The following is a 20,023-nucleotide window of genomic DNA, read 5'->3' as shown; positions in this document are numbered from 1 at the left end:
TTTTTTCTTTTTAAATGCAAGTTTCACTTAGGGTTGACAGACACATAAAGGGTGGGGGATTAAGTTTGAAGATACAAAGATCTAAGGATACTAGCTCCTGGGCACCCAGGGAGCACACTGACTTGTGGCAAGCACATAAAACACCACACAGGTGACTCAAGCGATGCTGCCACTTGTCACTTAAGGCAGGAAGCACACAGCAGAGCTAATGAAAGGTTGCTGGTCTGCTTCCTTATTTACAATGTAAGCCTCTCCCGTGGTTCCCAACCTTCATTAGGCACTACTGTGATCTAGCGATGGTTGTCACCCACTCTTTAAAGGCAAAGACATCAAGATTTACAGGGCAAAGCTTCAGGTTTCATGAATTCACTATTGAACACATGACGAGCAGGTTAGAAAACAAAAACCCAAACCTTAAAGAACACCTCAAATGTACATATTTTGTTTTTTGCATGAAAACCATTGTAAGGGATATAAAACGGGGAGATGGACAGGGTCATAGAGATGAATCCACGTATTGTAAAGAGTTACAGTAAGTCTCAAGGGGTTTAGGTGCACACCAAATGGCTGTCTGTTCTCACACAGCCAGGATTCAAAGACACATGCTCTCTCACACCCACACCTTCACAGGACTAGCTAAGAGGTAGGGGACCAAACAGTCCGTTACTGGGAAGGATACTAAAGGGGTTCAAAGGATGCACAGTAAAGCTTCCGCGGGATGGACAACACTTACAAATATATGCTAAATTGTTGCTCTCTTCCTCCTCAGGAAAAAAAAAAACAGAGCACCAGTTTAGGTAGCTCTGTAGAGTAAACTGTAAATTCTATAGCACACTAAGTCCAAATATATGTATCACTGATTTGCTCATTTATATACACGGCAGGAATCATTTATGTATAGGGTATGAAAGGGGTGTCCTTTACAGTTGATTGGGGCAGCCTCTGTGGTCTTGAATACTCACTAGGTTTTCCCTCAGTCTAACTACTCAGATGAAGAATGAGATGTGTGCTCTGGCTTTCACGAGAGTAACCGATGTTCGATGGAGAAAAGACTGAAAAGGTCTCTTCATTCATCCTCTCTGTTTGTCAGTCTGAGTTATCTGATGAGAAGTCCGGTATGAGTATGATAAGGTGAATTTCTATTTACATTGTGGGTTGGTTTAGGCTCTCTCTGTGATTTATTAAGGGTCTGGTTCTGGGAGGAAGGTTCGTTTTTGTTCTGCTTTTTGCCTCAGCCTGGAGACTCAACCAGTGTGAGAATTCTGGTGTCTGGCAAGGGAGAGGCGGTTGTCGAAGAGCTGCCCGCAGACGTCGCATTTGAAGTACTTGTCATCGGCCTGCTCGGCACCATCCGAGCTGGTGCTGGCGCTGGCACGTTCAATGTAGCCGGAACACTCTCCGAGAGCATTGGCAGGCTCGAAGATGATCACGCTGGCATGGCTTTTCAGATGCTCGCCGAAGGCTGCGCTGGAAGCGAAGGTTTCTGTGCACTCATGGCAGTTGTAGTACGGTTCTTCAACCTCAATCTCTTGATCTTCTCCTTCCTCTTCTGGGTCTTCGATGTCTGCCCCATCGGGCTCATCCGCATTTCCCTCTGGCTCTTCAACATCTTCCTCTGGCTCATTGACTCTCTCTTCCGGGTCTTCGATCCCGGCGCCATCTGGCTCATCAGCATCACCGTTTGGCTGTTCTGCCTCTCCATTGGGCTGCTCGGCCTCTCCGTCTGGCTCAGCAGCTTCTCCATCTGGCCCTTCAGCCTCTCCGTTAGGCTGTGCAGCCTCCACCTCAGGCTCTGCAGCCTCCACTTCTGGCTCTGCAGCCTCGACTTCGGGCTCAGCAGCTTCTGCATTTGAGCCCTGGCTCCTCAGTACTTCCTGTGGAATGAGGGTGTTGGCTTCGACCTCTTGAGCTGTGGCAGCTACTATGTCTGAACCCCCTTCTCGCTCAGGATGGAACACCAGCTGCTCGGTGATGACTGTGTTGTCTAGGAAGGGCTGCCCACAATCTTTGCATTCATACAGTGGGATATGTTTCCTGCGGGGTTCGGTGAGAAAGGAGGCATGGGTGTAGGAGGGCCCGTACTCGTAAGGCTCGTCCTTATGAACTTTGGTGTGGTGCTCTCCGAGCTGTTTGGCAGTGAAGAAGCATTCTCCACAGATCGTGCACTCAAAAAGCTTCTCTTCGGTTTCGCTTCCCTGGTACTCAGTGAGGGCTAGGCCTTGAATGAAAACCTCATCGTTCAACTCATTCTGCTCCAGCATTTCATCATCCCGGTGGTGTCTCATGTGCTCATTGAGGGCAGAACTGTGAATGAAGCCTTGTCCACACTGGCGGCATCGAATGGCTGACCCAGCAACAGCAGGATTTCTCTCAGAAGCACAATTCCTCCTTGGCCTCACAGGCAAGACAGCGACGAAGCCATCGTCGCCGGCCTTCACAGAATACAGCTGGTCTTGTTCGTGGACTCGCTGGTGCTCAAAAAGCAATGAGCTGTGAGTGAAGGACTCCCCACATTTGGGGCACTCGTACAGCTTCTCTCCAGAATACTTTTTCTCAAATTCGCTGACCGAGTGGACATGAACTTCAGAGTGTGCATATTCGCGACTGTCAACCAGAGCCTTTCTGCTGTGGACATCCTGGTGGCTTGTGAGGTCTGTGAGGTCGGTAAAGCCCAGACCACAGTCCTGGCATTCATATATCATGTCATTGGCGTTATCTTTCTGGTGCTCATCAGAAGTGGAGGCCTGAATGGTAGTGTCTTCAGCTTTCTCCTGGCCATGGGGCTCACTGCTCTGGGCCTCTTCACTGCTCATCTCCTGATCCAGGGGTTCTTTGTCATGGGGCTCCTGGCCATGGGGCTCCTGGCCATGGGGCTTATCACCATGGGGCTCTTCACTGCGCATCTCCTGATCGAGGGGTTCCTTGTCCTGGGGCTCATCACCATGGGGCTCCTGGCCATGGGGCTCCTGGCCGTGGGGATCTTTGTCATGAATCTTCAGAACATGCGTTTCTTTAGCATGAGGCTCCTCGGCATAAAACTTCTGTTGGGCATAGATTTTCTGTACACTGAGGTTGTTGCTGGTAGCAGAGCGCTGTCCAAACTCTCTGAATTTGCGCACTTGCTCTTGAATGAAACGTTCTTGGGCATAACTGGTTTGCGGGTCACTAGGGGCCAGGCTGCGGATGACAGACCGCTCATAATGTCGACTTCCAGAGGGTCTTTCTCTGTCATGAATCTTCTGGTGTTCAATGAGCTCAGACCTACGAGCGAAGGCCTCCCCGCACTCCTGACACTCAAAGAACTTGGCTCTACGGCGGATTGCTTGCAGGTCTCCAAAAGGTAGGGAGTGGATTACAGAGGTCTCGTTGCTCCTGGGCTCAAGGTATTTCTTCTTGGCACGAGCTTTCTGGTGTTCACGAACACTTGAGATGGGAACTGAAAATATGACGTCTTGATTAGATTCACGGGACTCTCCAGAGAGACCAGGAGGCCCAGTGCGAGGCACTCTCGGGAGGATGAATTCCTTGTGCTTGTTGCTGTTACTTCCTTCGTAAGTGTCTTCTCCAGTAGGAAGCTTCCGTCGCTTGTTGTTAAGATCTGAGATATAAATGGAGGACTCTCCCCCTTCATCACATTCAAGCTGGTCATTTACTCTATGGCGTTTTAGAGGTCGAGGAGCGGGCAGGCTGTGGATGACAGATCCCTTGTATTCCTTTCTTTCAAAGATGCTCCCTCTAGAGAAGAACTGGGGGAAGCTAAAGTCACCTGTGGTCTGGGTGCTCGACTCTGTCACCGATTTCACTGGTCTTGGTTTGATGAATCCCAGTGTACCACGACTCTTCTGAGCCTCTGCAGGGCCGAAGCTGTGAATGGCAGACCTCTCATAGGCTTTCCCCTGGCAGTCATTCGCCATGGTGGGGAATTTCAGCTTGTCAGTGGGGTTGGAGCTGATGGTGAACGGTTTGTCATTGTCTTTGTTCTCAGGTGGTCTTGTTATGGTATGACTCTTCTGAGACTCGGTAAAGGGTTTCTCATAAGCCCTGCTCTCAAAGAAATTCTTCCGAGAACGAATTTTCTGGTGGTCCCCAGCGTCTGAGCTTTCCATCAATGCATCTCTGGCGTTGTTAAAGTCGAACAGCTTCTCCCTGTAAGTTTTCTGGCGCCTTCTGAGGGACTGACTAGGGACAAAGGTCTCCTCGCACATCCTGCTCTTCTTTGCAAATGGGTTTCCTCTAGTGTGGATCTTCTGATGCTCCTTCAGGGATGAGAGATGAAAGAAGCTCTCCTCACACACCTTGCACTCATAGATCCTGTCTTTCCTGTGCATATCCTGAAACTCACCGAAGTTTGGACAGGTCAGAAAGGGTTCTCCATGCTCTTCGCGTTCACGTTCACGCTCACGTTCACGTTGCTCCCGTGCACGTGCACGCATGCGTTCCCGTTCGCGTTCGCGCTCATTCTCTCTGTTGGCTCCTGATTTGCCTCTGCCGTGGGTTTTCTGGTGCTCGATCAGGGCGGAGCTGTGCAGGAAGGTCTCCTTGCACACCTTGCACTCATAGAATTTGTCTTTGCCATACATCTTCTGCAGCTCGCTGAAGGTCGGGCTAGGCATGATGGTGTCCTCATCCTCCTGATCTTTACACTCTGCCAGGTACTCTCTAGCATGAACCTGGCGGTGCTGCGCCAGGGCTGTGCTCCTACTGAAGGTTTCCCCGCACTCCTTACACTCAAAGCGCTTGCCCCCACCCTGACCTTTCTGCACCTCATGGACGGCTACACTGTGGATGAAGGACTCTCCGTACTCGTAGAGGTTCTCCCTCGTGTGCATAATCTGGTGCTCGACAAACTCAGAGATGACACTGAACGACCTCCCACACTCATCGCACACATACGGGTCTGCGGCCAAATTGATTGTCGGGGACTCAGGGACAGGAGGGCAACTCAGGTTACCCATGCTCAGAGCCTGTCGCATCTCACTACCACACTCAAAAGGCTTCTTCCTCACACAGCTCTTATTTTCGTGACCTGAACCCTTCTCCTCAGAATCAAAGTGATAACGCCTCTTCCTTTCCAGAGCTCGGCTTCTGGAAAGCAGTTCAGCGTTGACCCTGAAGCCTCCCCTGAACGCGCTCCCCTCAGCAGCCCTCTCCTGGATCACCGACTCTCTTTTGTTTGATGAAGTGTCCTTCCAGTTGTTGCTGGGCCTGGGGAACCTCGGAGGAGGACGCATGTTCAGCTCCCTGGCTCTTCCGGATTTGGAGTTGCGGGACACATCCTTGATGAATTTTTCCATTATCACGCCATGAGAAGATTCATCCTCACAGATTCCCCGTCGGTGGGCTGGCTTTTTGGCTTCAGGCATGGGTTTCAGACCTGGAAAGAAACCCCCATATGTAATTCTTCCCTTGTTGTTCTGTGGTGTTTGAGAATGTGAAATATAGAAGTTTCTCCGTGTGGGACTGGCTTGTCACTCACCTCGGCTGGTGCTTGGGTAGGCACTTCTCTTGGACCTGGATGAGTGGCCTTGTGTCATGTGAGAGTGTCGGTCATCTTCGGCAAGCTGTACTCCTGGTTACAAGAACAAAATGGCGGCTCAGCTTTATGTTGAAGACGCAGACTCATCACCGTCAATTGACCCTTCCCCCAACCACTCGTACTAAAGACCAACTGTCTCCTATTCAAGTCTTTGACTGTCTTTCATTCAGTGGCTGAAGGAAGAGGTGCTTACCCAGTGAGAGCAGTTTTCGGTAGTTCTCCAGATTGTCCTGAATTGGATTCTGAGGCTTCTTGTCCTCTTTGAGTTCCACGACGACATTGTGGTATGACTCAGCGTCCTAAAACATCAAACACAGGCCTCTCAATGGAATCTGGCCCCATGGATGTTTAAAAAGAGAATAATGTTGGCGACATGGGAGCTACGTATATGAAGTTCTATAGGAAGTGCTCACGGTATTTAGGGTTCTGAGCGATCCAAGGCAAGTGTTACTAGGGGCCTACATCGTACCTACCTTGTGCTACACTCTGAGGCAGATCCCAAAGACGCATGACACATATTCCTTGCCCTCATGCAGCTTATAATTTGGTTGGAGAGAAAAGACTCATGAAACAATTAGAGAACAATAAACAGTAAATTGGGATACAGATAATAAATGCTACATGGGTTTATTGGAGGGACAGTTCAGGGTAAGCCTGAACAGTGAGCAAAGGTTTTGCAGAGGGCCTCCAGTGGGCCTGAAGTGGTAGGTGAAATTACAGTATGTGAAGGGGGGCTGTTAGGAAAGCCCATGCAGGCTAAATAATCAGCATGCATGCTCTACTCATGGAAACAGAAAGAAAATGTGATCTAGCAGACATCTGGTCAGACTGTGGTCTTAAGTTCCCTTCCTGTCTCTCTACTGCATGACATGGCTACAGCGTAGAGTTTCCAGTGTGCATGGTTTCCAAGTAACTCAACACATCTGAAGTTCTTGACTTAGAGCTACCTTTTATCTTAATAGACATTTCTCTCAAAAAGAAATGCAAAACTCCCTGTGATACTCAGGAGAGTCTTCTCTGCAGGATTCTAAAGGACCTTTGCTTGCTACCAGAAGGCAGTCCTAGAGTTTACTGTCTTGGTGAGCTGCAATGCCAGGAGAGATGGTGCTGAGCCTGAAGGGGATACTGGAGGATGGAGAGGGTGCTATGGGAGTCTATAGGCTTTGGAGCTGGAGAGAACTGTAGGGTCAAAAGCAGACTACACCATTCATGAGCTGTGTGACCGTAGATACGGAAATCTTTCAGACCCTCGGTTTCTTCATTGTAAAATGGAGAGAACTTGCAGTATTGCAACATTGTGGGTGAAGGTTCCACAATATGGTTATTGTTTAAATAGTAAGAGAAATTATGCAAAGAAAATATAAGTGCTTTGATGTTAAATTGATTATTGTTCTGTTACTGGAAAGAGGCTGGAATTTTAATAGAAACATGGGAAATACAGCAAAAAGAAAAAAAGCATCAACTTTTAAGAAGCTTCATTTATGCAGCTGCCCATGCCTAGTCATTAAGAAATAAACAACAAAAATTAGGGTGGAGAAATGAAGCAGAGCTTCAGAAATGAAAGTCTTTCTAGGTTAGGGTTGAAAATGAAGACAAAAACCACACTACAATGAAAATTTCAGGAAGCATTGCAAACTTCACAAAACTGCCACCCTAGAAAGCTAAATTCTTTTCTTTTGGGTGTCCCTCCTCTTTCCATATGGTAATTTCCTTGGAGGTAAGTGCTCTGTGCTATCCATATTTCTGGGGGTCACTGGCATTTACTTATGATGAAAGACAGAACAAGTGAGTACACAGATATATCGGTGATGGCACAGGAAACTGGAGGCTGCAGGAGAGCGAAGGAGCCAAGAGTCTGGGAGTGTGAAGACAAAGGGGCATCATCCCTGGGATACCCAGAGCCCAAGAGCAGTGCAGCAGATGGATTAGTTTTTATCTTTATTTATCTGTCTAATTTGCATAAATTAAAGTCTCAACTGCACTGTTTCATAAAACAAAATGGTGCTTTTGTATGAAGAGAGGTTAATTTAAATAGCCTTAAAGCAGCGGCTGTTTTTGTTTGCCATCAACTGTGACACCTAAATGTCCATGAGCTGAACACAAGTTTGGGTGAAAGAGGTGGCCTGAGAGCAGTGCTAACATGGTACGGTCCGAGTTTTCACAACATGAGCTAGACATACAAACTATACATGTGACTAAAAAGGTAATAAGAGAACTAACTTCCTGTTTGGAACACCCTCAAAATGTGATTTGCACCACCTAGTGCCCCTGTTTCTACTCTGAGTCAGTGGGAATCAGCAGCATCTAGACTTCTGCATTCTGCAGACATGGCCCTTGGTCAGCAACTCTTCACACACTGACGAAGTTCAACTATCAGATACCAGCAATCCAGCCCTGTGTGCTTCAGTAATTTCCTGGCTCTTCTTTGATTTGCTGGATGCCTGACTTTCACTTAATTCTGAGACCAAAGCCTTTGTACTTTCCCTAAAGCCTGGGATCCTCTCTAACCTTAAGCTGGCTCACTCCTCCGAGCCCCTCAGAAGTTAAGTATTGCTGCCTTTAAGGCATTTTGCTTTGATCCAAGTCAAGATTCATGCTGTAATTTTTGTGATCATCGCCACTGGCAACAGCATCTGAGCAGGGATCCTGTCTGTCTTGGCCACAGCTATGTTTCCCAGGGCTTAGCTGCATAATTGCAAAGGAAATGAAGGCTCTGCCTCTGGCTTCTCCCTCCCTTCTGAGGTCTACTGATGCCAAGGTTCTACTCCTCCTCTTCTGCTGTCACAAGCCAGCTCAAATCCTACGTCCTTTTCCCTTTTACCAACTGCCCTACTACTTACTGTGCCTTAACTCACAATTGCTGTAACTGCTAGCACTGTGTCTACCACATGCCAGACACCATAATAGGATCTCACAACACACATGGTGTGTGACTCTCACTGACTCCTCACAATGGATCTGGGAGACAACTGCCACATCCATTTTTACTGATGAGGAAACTGAGGTTCAGCTTAGTTGAATAGCCCAATCCCACACAGCAGTAGGTGGCAGAGCCAGGTTTTGCACCCCATTCTCGTCAGCTCCAGAGCCTTGGTTCTCCCTGAGTCCACTTTCTAGACTCACAACTTTTAATGCTCCTAACTTCCTGGGGGCCAGGAAGATGTTTGGAACCCTTCTGCTGCTTAGCCTATCAAGTGACACACATTGAGGGGGCACACACTCCTAGTTGTGCAGATCAGTTAAAAGACAGGCAGCAGTGGCCTTGGCCACCTGTTGGGATGGTCCCTGCCTCCTCTTTAGAGGGACTGAGGGCTTTCAGCCACAAGTGGGCATCTAGGGGTAGATGAAGACATCGTCAGGGGAAAAGACGGGTATCTTTGGTGTGAAATGAAGATAGGCTTTTCTGGAAAGAGAGGAAACCTGAGCATACCTGGGATCGAGACTCATAATCCATGGAACGTCTCTCATCATCTCGTTCCAGTCCAAAATGTGGTCTTGACATCACAGGAAGGGAAAGATCCCGTTGAGGCAGTCCTAGAAGGAGGAGAGGCATCAAAAGGGTGCAAAACCTAGTCCAACATGGCAGGGCTCAGGTATCCCTGCCAACCTCAGAACCTACCTGGGGTGTGAATATGCGGAAAAAAAAGTGTATGTTTTCTCTGCTTTTTGTGGAAGGACCTTGCAACATCTCAGCATACCCGTCTCTTCCTTCCTCCCTCCCTCCCACCCTCCCTCCCTTCCTATTTTAGAATCAGACTCATGGTCAGGTATCGTGTCTGTATTCTTGTTGTCAGTCACTGACTCTCTTGTGTTCCCTCATTCAAAACCAGAGATAAAGCCTAGAGGGTCACCAAAGGTAACCCAAACTATTGGTAAATATGGTGGACTTGCAAATCTCTTCCTGATTACCATTTTAGGATGACGTGCTGATGAATGCAGCATCTTTCAAGTCCAGGAGGAACAAGAGCTAGTTCCTGATGACATGAATACCAATAATATATCAACATGGTGTTTACTCACTGTACTCTAACTGGGTGGGGCATTTTGGTGCAGTGTCCCCCACATCTGCATGAACCCATAATAGGCAACATTGTTGTAGTAAAAATACGTTTGCTTTTCATGGTCATATCTCTGACTGTAGCACTTTGTACTCTTTTTCATTTTGTAGCAATATGGTTTTATATAGTTTTATATAGAAACATCTAGTTTTTTTTTAATTATGTCTGCTTAGGAAAAATGTTGAGAAAACAAGAGCACAGGCTGAACTAGGCATGTAGCATGAAACAGCTCTGCCGAGAGGAGGTTCAGAAACTAGAACTTTGGACTAAACCTTTGAGTAACAGGAATGCAACCCAAATTGAGCACTAGGGCCTTATGAGGCCCCTGGACACACAGCCTCTGTCCTGAGTCGCAGGCCAGCAGACAACTTACTGCTTCTGGGGTTCCTGGTGTATGGCCAGCGGTCTCGAGGCTCCACATCTCTGCTTCTGCCCCTGCGCTCCTGGTCTCGGTCACCTAGGCAGGTCAGGTATTTGAGTGATCAGATCTGTGTTTCCTTCATGTTGCACACATGCCTCCCTTGAGGAGATGGACCCAACATGGAAGGTTCTACACTAACAGGCTCAGTAGCTATCCTACAAACTTTTCCCAAGAGGGGCTTGCTTCACAACAAGGATTGGAGTAAAGTCTGTATGGTAGGTCCACTTCAGACCCCCTCCCCCCAATTATCTTCTCATCTTCTAAGTGGTCAAGCCCAAACCAAGGACCGGGACCATAGACCTTCTATGTCTAGCGCAGGCCAGCTGACTTTAAATTGCACAACATTCTACTGGAACCTGAGAAAGTGGAACACATACCCACTCTAAGAGCAATTCTGCTAGTGTAGTCTTAAGTAGATGCTAAATAGTATAAATATGTTATTGTTGAAAACCCCCTGCTGTCATTCCATTGTAGGTGTCTGTTTGGCTATAAAAATGCCTCAATTAACCTGCTCTCCTCAGAGAGATGCTGAACACTCTGGCATCGCCTGTAATTTTCACAGAGGCCTCGAGGCCTGTGCCTCTCTATAGTGGGGCATCTGGTGGGGTGTGGTACTCACTGCTGAAAGAGTGGGATGGTTGAGGTGGTGGGGTGTCTCTCCCACTTCGGCTCATGTCGTCGTCACTGGTCATGTCACTGTTGGTGTCGTCTGAGAAGACAGCAGACAGTAACTTAATGCGATTGCATAGCTGGCCTGTGTTCTCACATACAGCCACCCTCTCCCCTGCACTTTCAGTGTCAACTCTTCCATCCTCTTGTCAGCCCCTGTAGTGGCATCTGTCTACCCCTGCTACTTAAAGACTCAGTGGAAACGTGGCTGCGACTATCTCTACTTGGACCCCACAGCAACAGTAGCCAATAGGCCACTCCCTAAGGTAGCACGCCATGATGGCAATGGAAGGCTTTCTATCTAATGGACTTCCTCCCTTAGGATGGTCCACTTTTCTTCTGCTAGCTCAGTGGTAGTTCTTAGCTGGGGACAAGTTTTGTTTTCCAGTAGTCAGTTGGGTACATATGGAGACATTAGGAGGCCAAATCTAGTGGGTAGCCCTGTTTCCTTGCCCCTCAAGAGAGAATGACCAGACCCGAACAGCCATCAGTAGTACCAGGACACAATCCTAGTAAATGTTGTCTAAACCAGCTACCATCGACCTCTGCCGTGCCTCACCTTCCTGGTGGTACATCTTGTGATTCTCCAGTGGAGTGGTGAGTTTTTCACAGTTATTTATTTTGCTCGCACCCAAGGGCTTGAGCTTTTCAGGGATGGCCAGCTGATCTCCTCTTGTTGTGAGGGTCTGCCTAAAAACAATCAAGGCAGAATTTTCAGAGACTGAACAGGCCCAACAAATTTCACATCCAGTAAGTTCCAAAACCTCTGCTGAAAGACTTCAGATCATCTGGGTCTTTTCCTAAGATGGCGTCTAGCTCTTTAGTCAAGCCACTTTCTAGTTCACACAGAATGGCTCAGGTTTGGTGGCAGACAAGTGATTTGGAGTCAGCATTTCTCGAATTAAAAGGACTTATTTTGGAGGAACCAAACACACAAGTCAGCAGAAAGCCTGTGATAGCATGCAGGGACCTGGACATAGAAAGGAGCTATGTGCATGTAGCACAAGTCGAAAGCTGGGCATCAGCATGGGCTGCCTAGTGCACTGGAAGAAGAATCTTCTGGGAATTATGTATGAGGAGCTCTCAGGCTAATTGGTTGTGTGACAGTGGCCAGTTCTAGTACCTTGGACTCTGTTATCTGTGAAATGGGAGCAGCATTACATTCCTTTATATCTTATCTTAAATAAGCTAAGATTCCTAAGAAGTTTAACTTGTAAAGCACAGAAAACATTCTCTAGGGCCCCAGCCATGACTAAGTTTGGATGTCAGTGCTCCTCTTTAGCCAAAGTGTTAAAGGGGATGACGTCAGAGATGGACCTGACCATGCCAGCTCTGTCCTTAATGTAGTTATTGCAGCACAATATACAACCTGTAACGAAATGGGTGACCATACAGAGATGTTCATGGTGCTCAAGTTTGAGCTCTGTGATGACAAATGATTATATTTTCCCCTTTGTTATCTTTAGGCCTCGGAGGCTCTACTACATCACCATTGACTGTGTGCACTGTTTCAACTTAAAGGCAGTAAACCATTCTCCCATTTGGACCAGTACATTTCAGGTGCCATGTAGGTACAAATGGCTGCTCACTCCCAACTGGACAGTGACAGACAGTTCCATTATTTCTATCAGCTCACCTAAGGGAGGCCAAGACTCTTCCTTCAGAGTTACACAAACTTCTAAGGGTTGTCAGTCCTAAAACTTGCCCTTTTGGGGGCTGACATCACACTATTTCCTCAGGTACCTTCCGAGACATGTCCAAATACCTGATTATTCTTGCTGTTCCTCAGTTGCCAACCAACCATCTTTTCTTTTTGAGACAGGGTCTCTCATTGGCCTGGAACTCATCACATAGACTACAGCTCTATATTCACCTTACCAGTACTGGGATTATGAAAATCAACATCACAGACTTTTTTTTTTTCTGTGTGAGACAGGGTCTGGAACTCAGTATGTGGATCAGTTAACCTTGAACTCATAGAGACATGTCTGCTCTCCCAAGTGCTGAAACTAAGAGCATGTGTCACTATACCCAGCTTCACACCTGAATTTAATTTTTTTTTTTGATTTGTTGAGACAGGGTTTCTCTGTGTAACAGCTCTGGCTATCCAGGAACTTGCTCTGTAGACCAAACTGGCTTTGAACTCACAGATATCTGCCTGCCTCTGCCTCCCGAGTGCTGGGATTAAAGGTGTGTGCTAATTTTTAATATGGGTTCTGGGAACCAATCTCAGTCCTCATGTTTGCAAGGCAAGCACTTTACTGACTGAGCCATCTCTCCAGCCCAAATAAAAAGAGAGGGAGGGGAGAGAGGAGAAAACAGCAAAAACCCACACTAGAAAAACCCTTTCCTATGATAATGGAAAAATTCATTTTTGAATTTAAGAAAAGGGGAGGGAGAAGTCCAGAAAGAAAATAATCAAAAGTTGGACAACATTTCTGTTTATGTGCTTGAATGAAATGTGCACATCTGCATGCTGCTTGCAGAATTGCAGATTTCAGCAAAGTTAGAAGTAGGGCTATTCAGTCCTGTCAGCTCCACTTCTGTGAATTACCACTGGGATGTTGAAGAACATATGGCCAAGAATGTCATCATTCAGGTGGGTGTTATTGGGAATAGACAAGATATAGTCTACCCAACGGTGAATTATTATGAAGCCTTTCAAAGAACAAGGCAACTCTAAGTAAATGGGTAAAAGAGACACCGTAATACACTGAAGTGTCAAAACATTACACTGCTTAATAGCATCAAATGAAATATTAAGACTGAGGAGGAATTCTGGCCTAGAGTAGCCTAGAGAGGCCACCAATACAAGAGTCTGAGTTCGTAGTCCTATGAGTAATTGGATGGGGGGTGGGGGTGGAGTGATAAGATCAAAATTCATTGAATATATTTATGAAAAATTTTGAAGAATAAATAAAATATATTCTTCTTTTAAAAAGGTACTGGATCAGAGATACACCTGGAGATGAATGAACACAGCAGAATACTGAAATATGTATACACTGCTGTCCTTTTTATTGCTCTATTTTATAGCAAATCTTTCCTGCCCATAAATACAAAAATATTTAATAAGTGAAGTCTAGCAAAATCTAAAAAAAAAAAAAATCCATGTTCACAAGGCTATCCTACCAATGCAAGGACAGTGCTCTTCTAGAGGTGAACTTTATAGATAATGAATTAAAGTGGGGACAGGGAGCCCGTATGCACCATTTTCCATGTCTCAAGGAGCTTACACACAATAAAGATCTACCTCAATGAAGGGGAGGGAAACAGACTAAAAGACATAAAAAGGCATCCTGAAGAAAGCATTCCCTCCACCACAATCACCATTCCCCAGTATACTGGAGGCCCTGACTAACCCAACTAAAGGAAAAGAAAGGTGTAAATACTGTGTTATTTTGAATATAATGCTGGTAAACATAGTAATAGAAAAATCTCATTAAAAGCAAAATAAATAAATATCCTTAAACAGTGCCTTCAAGTCTATACAAATATTTTAAAAATATACAGAAAGACAGAAAACTTATATCCTAAATAAAGACATGCATAAAATACACACTCACACATATTCTGTGTGGATGTCTGTCTGTCTGTCTATGTCTTTTTGTCTCTCTCTCTCCCCTCTGTCTCTCTATCTCACACACACTCTCACACACGTTTTCTTTCCATGTATCTATCTCTGTCTATCTGTCTCTGTGTGCCTCTTTCTTTGTCTCTCTGGGTCTCTCTGTGTGCATCTGTCTGTCTACCTGTCTTTGTCTCTCTGTGTGTCTTTCTCTGTCTCTCTTTGTCTGTCTGTCTCTCTTACACACACATGCTCTCTCTATGTATACCATCTATCTCTATCTCTCTGTCTGTCTGTCTCTCTCTTACACACACACACACACACACACACACACACACAAACTCAACTTCTAGAAAATAAATGTACAGAGATAGCAATAGCACTCTGAAAAGACAGGTGTAGGAAGTGTGGGAGATTGCTTGTCTGTAACATGGCCCTGATATATAAAACAACACATTCTGTCCAGCACAGGGAATATAAGGGAGTCCAGATGTGGACATATGTGCAAGTACATACACATGGGGGCTTCATTTACTGACACAGAAAGAATTTTTAAATCGGGGGGTGGTGTTGAGTTATTTAAATGTAAATTATTCTCAGGAGTATACATTTCAATTATACCTCTGTAGAAGGCCAAAGCCACCAAAACCCGGTGACAAACATACCGTGACCTAACTAAGTCAATGTACCCAGAAGAGAGCATGCCTTCTGAGTTTACTAATAACTGGGAGTGAGAAGAAAGCCTTTTAATGTGTTGTAATGTAATTGGCGAGTCATGCTCTTGAGGAATGAATACTGCAGCTTTATTTCCTAACTACAAATGTAAACACAGACATACAGTTACGCTTTGAAACAGTCAGTGTAGAAACTGTAAGCAACATCCACTGATCAAAGTTACCATTACAACTAAAACTTTTAATTTTAATCTATCTTTAAATTTTTATATTATTATTACATGTATGTGTAGTGTGTGTGTGTATGGCCACATGTGTGTACACAGAGGCCAGAGACTGACTTTGTGCTTCCTTGTCTGTTACTTTTTTTTCTACATAGTTTCTTCTTACAAGGCCCCCTCAGCTCTGCTGGGCTCCCCATGACAAGGCCTCCTTCCTCACTGACTCCTCTGTCTCCCAAAGCCTGCTGGGACTCCCTGCTGCTATTGGCATTTGCTTCCCCAGTGAGTGTGTGAGCAAGGGGTGGCTCCAGACACTGAATTCCCTCCTCCCCAGACTCTTTCTTCATTCTCTTTACAGACCAAGACTGAACTCTGGCCCTTTGGGAAACCTATTTCTTTTATTTCTTGACTCTCCCACATTCCTCTGCTTTTTCTTCATGCAGGAACCTTAGCATGAGTTGGATACTGGCCAAAGGCATCTGAGTGGCCCACAGATACTACTAGCCTGACTGAGCTAGTACCAAGGGAAGCTAAAGAAAGCAGCCAAGTGGTGTGGACGAATGATGAGTCTGCCCTTCCCATACTGGGCAGAGAGGGACACTGGCTATCTTTCCACTTTTGAAGAGTTATTCATAACCACAGAGACATGAACTAGCCTTTTGTATGGACAATAAGTTCCACGTATGACCTGGAATATATACAATCACAGGTCAGTGACACTGCCTATTGGAGAATAGCATCGCCACTATGGTCTGTGTGGCAACACTGATGCTGATCTTTGCATATTTTATAATACTTAACTTGCATCTCCCTTCAAAATAGAAATTAGCATAATGTATAAGAAAGATAAAGTTCATTGGGTATCTTTTACCCCATATGGGGAGTGGGGTGGAAGTTTTGCTCACAGAGAAACCACGGGTGAGCCTTAAAATGAGCAGGGACACACACATCAGGGGCCAAATGTGTCAGGGACTGTGTGTAATGAGAGAGAAATCATTGACCTTCTAGTCTTCGGTCTCAGGCTCCCACATCCCCATCAGAGGAGAGAAACTCCGCCCATCTCCTCCTACCCCATTTCTACTTACTTACTTTGTACCCTCATCATGGCGCACCTACATTCAGCCCGCTAACTCATTCTACCTACCTCATTTAAAGGGGGCTGGAATTGAGAACTTTAAAGTCAGGAACCGAGGAGGTTACGCTTGTCATCTCTCAGGGACAGCATGGTGTGCAGTCTCTCCTCTCTTCTTGTTTGTTCCAGTCTCCTGCCTCTGTCTGCAGACCGGCATTCTCTACTTCAGTACGTTCATGGAGTCCAGTCCTGTCCCAGTCCCAGGCCTAACCTTGGCTCTCAGTTTAAGTGCCCTAACACTGACAGGGTCATCAGCCTGGGCCCCTTCACCCAAAATCCGACTCTGAAAAGTGCATGCTGCAGTCTGATTTTTTTCTAGTAGTGGGTCTCAAACTTGCATATGCAGAAGGGTCACCTGAGTTGCTTATGACAGTTTACTGTGAAACTACTTAAGAAGTGGATGGTTCCCTAGGGCATAGGCATTGTAACTGGGTCTCTAGGAACTAGCCTCTGGTCCAATCTCGAACAAGAAAGGAATATATATGGGACAATGAGATTTTTGGGGGGTAGGGGCTAGTAATCATACATGGGAATGTGAGCAACGAATGAATGATCTCTACCCTCTGATCTAGTGGCTCTTTCAGGTCATCTCTACAACCTCCTGGGCTTCTTCTACACAATATAAGCTTAGCACTTACCACACTCCAGCCAAATCTCCTTATTGTTGTCCATTCTTGAGGGGTTTCCCCAAAGTTCAGAAAGAGAGGAAATAACAGCTAAGAGTTCACGTTTCATGATCAGCACTAAGAAAAGGCTACTTCAAAGACACAAAATGTCTACTAGACCAGCGTGACATGTTTGACCTTATCTGAATGACCAGCTGATCTTATTTATTTTAGGGAGTGGAGGCATGGGAATTTAAGTCACAATGCATGGCTGATCCAACCATCTACAGGCAAGAGATCTTCTCTAATCAGACCTAGCCTGAATGGAGATGGTGGAAAGCAGGGGCAACAGATAAGGAGTCTGGTTGTCTGACTGCCATAGCAAATGGCATCACTATGACCAGGAGGCTGCACTAGGCTGTCTTAAAAGCCAGTGCTACCAAGGTTCTATGCTTTTTGTTCTGATTTCATACTCACCCATCCACCTCCTCATTATGCTTTCATTTCCCATGTAGGTTTGCCTACAGGGAGAGAATTTGCTGATCACACACTTTCCAGTATTTGGGGCCCTGCTGCATTCCTCTCCCACCATGAATTTTTGGACCAGAACTGAGGGAACAGGACATGGTTCCCATGTCAGTATAGTTGAAAGTGCAGTCCCTGAGCTTTGTAAAATTGGGTTTACACACAAGAATCCTTCAGTAAAGGAAGTTCTCTAGCTCTTTGCAGGCTTGAGTACCATCCTGGATCCCTGGGGCCTTCATGAGGGTCAGGAAAACACCAACCCAGCTCCAGGGGCCCGCTCTGCCATGTTAGCCCCTCCCCAGACAGCACTCCCCCGCAAGCATAGCCAACTATTTTGCTAAGCACATTTCCTTACTTTCCAGGTAATAGTAGTTCTCATTCAGTAGGGTTTATACCACTCACTTCTGGAGTGCCAGAGTCTGGCATGATTCTGTCCCAAATAGGCTGAGTATCAACACTTGCGGATGGATTGAACAAATGGACACCCTTTGGAGAGTCTGCTCACTTCTCCTCATCATGTCTGGTCTGAATCAGTCAGCAAACTAGTGAAAAAGGGAGCAAGTTCTGTGAGGTCTCCCTTCTTTGCACCACTCCAACATGCCCCCTTCAGGTCTTCCAGTGCCGGGACTCCAAGCCAAGCAAGCCATCTCTCACCCAAACTCAAGGTGCTCTCCCCAAACCAAGCGTGGCTACCCTGCCCTCTGCAACTTGCAGCCAGATGATCCCTACCAATGTACATGTGGTCTTCATGTCACTCTTGTGGTCCAAACACCTCAGTGGCTTCCCATTGCATTTCTGGTTAAGCCCAAATACTTACCACTGATTCTTAAGGCCTTTTATAATGAAACCCTCAAACTTACCTTTTCTCACCTTTTCCGTCAGTTATCATTCTTCTCTTGCTCCAGACATCCTTGGTTTTCAGTTCCTTTCTCTGCATCCCTCAGGAACATCTTTGACCCCTCTTATCAATCTATTCACCCCATGAAACATACCATTTATAATCCTTCAAAGCCCAGCTTTAAGGTTCCCAGGTATCTCAGGGAGGCACCGTCTGGCCTCTTCCAGACTAAATTAGTTTCTCTGTGCAGATGTGTACTTTCAAGAATATAAGCCATACAATCACATTTTTTAATTCCCCCATTTATGCTCCATGAAAATTCTTCCTTTCCCAGTTGAGATGGTACATGGCACAAAATATTCCCTAGGGTAGTGACAGGTGAGTACAATTTATCCTGCTTCTTAAATAACCCAGCCAAAGCCAAGCAGGAAGCCTGAAGGAGTACCTGGGTGTCAGAAGGGAAAGATAGGAGAAAGAAAAGGAGGAAGTAAGGCTAAGCGGGAAAATTCTAGCAAATTCATGACCCACCAGACAGGTATGCGTGTTCTCAGAGTACAAATGGTGTTCTTATAGCTGTGCGTCATACATGTACATCAGGAAAATGTCAGATAAGGAAGGGAAGTGAGCACTCCAGAGACGGGTGTGGTGCTCTGAGGTGTGAGGATAACTCACCTGGACCAGCCACCTAGTTGCTGGAGGACCTAGTTAGGCTTCCTCTTGCCAGCGGTCTCAAGAAGGACAGAAGATCAAGAAGGTAGAGCTGTGGATGAAAAAGAAGACATGAAACACTGACCTGATTTTACAATTACAGCATTCTCTGGGCAGGAAGCAACCCACAGCAGCTTCACCTTTTCTTTCCCTGCAAAGGCAGACATCAAATGAGGCCAGGACCTCCCCCCCCACCCCAGGATAAAAAGTCATGGGCGATCAGCTCTTCCCCAGACACACGCTGTGCCCCAGACTTTAATTACAGTCCTCTCCTATGTCAAGGGCACTGAAGAAATTGCTGAGGTGTCTTGGTATCTTCAAGGGGATTCTGGATTAAGGAACCAATCCAAGAACCTAATTGGTTACTAATTAGCTATGTGACATTCCCAACCTCTAAGTGCAAGGAAACATGTAGGTGAAAATTAGAGGAAAAGAAATGGTCAAGGAGGGACTTAAAATTTCTGAGTAAACAGTACTGGGAGAGTTCACCCATAGTGTGATGGCCCCAGAGGCCTTCTAGTGGCTCTAGTCTTCTGGGTGCTGACATTGACCCACCCCCTCTACCCCCACCAACAACCACTTCCTTCCCACCATGCCTAACCCCATCTTTCCCCCCTTCTGGTACCTATGTATGAAAAGAGTGCAGTCACCTATGTGTGGATATAAAGGGGAGGCACTGTGACCCCTGCCCTCTGTTGCACCCAAGGTGAAACCTGCTCAGATCCCAGTCCTTAGTCTACCAAGACAACACAGAGCTCTGTAACTCTGTTATGAAAAAAGGACAACCTCTCCCTCAGACTGCTGCCTACAGGTGACACATGCACAGGGAATGGCAGACGCCCCCTTGTGGCCAACAAAGATGGCGCCAGGGAGGGTGGGTAAGGCTATGTTGTCTACGGTCCCTGAAGGCAATCAAGATGACATCTGCACAGCGAAAGCCAGATGCCCCCTTGTGGCCAACAAAGATAGCGCCAGGGTGAGTAGGACCAGACGCTCTGCCTTCTAGCCCGCCTCCTGCAGCAAGCCTAGATGTCATTCAAATCGACACCCGCAGAGTGAACATCAGAC

The 20,023-nt window shown here is 46.3% G+C and overlaps 1 protein-coding gene across 2 annotated transcripts in view; it reads right to left on the bottom strand.

Annotated features, from left to right (window-relative positions):
- Positions 1-1,244: 1,244 nt before the first annotated feature.
- The window catches only part of Peg3 (paternally expressed 3), a 21,634-nt gene continuing 2,855 nt past the window's right edge, over positions 1,245-20,023 (bottom strand). Inside the window, exons 2-9 of one of the 2 annotated variants that reach the window (XM_005369283.3) lie at positions 18,920-19,007; positions 11,244-11,374; positions 10,635-10,724; positions 9,968-10,051; positions 8,967-9,070; positions 5,730-5,835; positions 5,477-5,569; positions 1,245-5,374 (exon numbers count right to left, since the gene is read on the bottom strand). In XM_005369283.3, the coding sequence (XP_005369340.1) occupies positions 1,245-5,374; positions 5,477-5,569; positions 5,730-5,835; positions 8,967-9,070; positions 9,968-10,051; positions 10,635-10,724; positions 11,244-11,259 (4,623 nt within the window). In that variant the 5' untranslated portion in view covers positions 11,260-11,374; positions 18,920-19,007. The remainder of the gene's footprint in view (positions 5,375-5,476; positions 5,570-5,729; positions 5,836-8,966; positions 9,071-9,967; positions 10,052-10,634; positions 10,725-11,243; positions 11,375-18,919; positions 19,008-20,023) is intronic. The other variant, XM_005369284.3, reaches the window with a different exon arrangement.

Source organism: Microtus ochrogaster, unplaced genomic scaffold (assembly GCF_000317375.1).
Source record: "Microtus ochrogaster isolate Prairie Vole_2 unplaced genomic scaffold, MicOch1.0 UNK47, whole genome shotgun sequence".
Classification (NCBI taxonomy): domain Eukaryota; kingdom Metazoa; phylum Chordata; class Mammalia; order Rodentia; family Cricetidae; genus Microtus; species Microtus ochrogaster.
The sequence above is the reverse complement of the archived record's forward strand: the minus strand, read 5'-3'. Positions and strand labels throughout refer to the sequence as shown.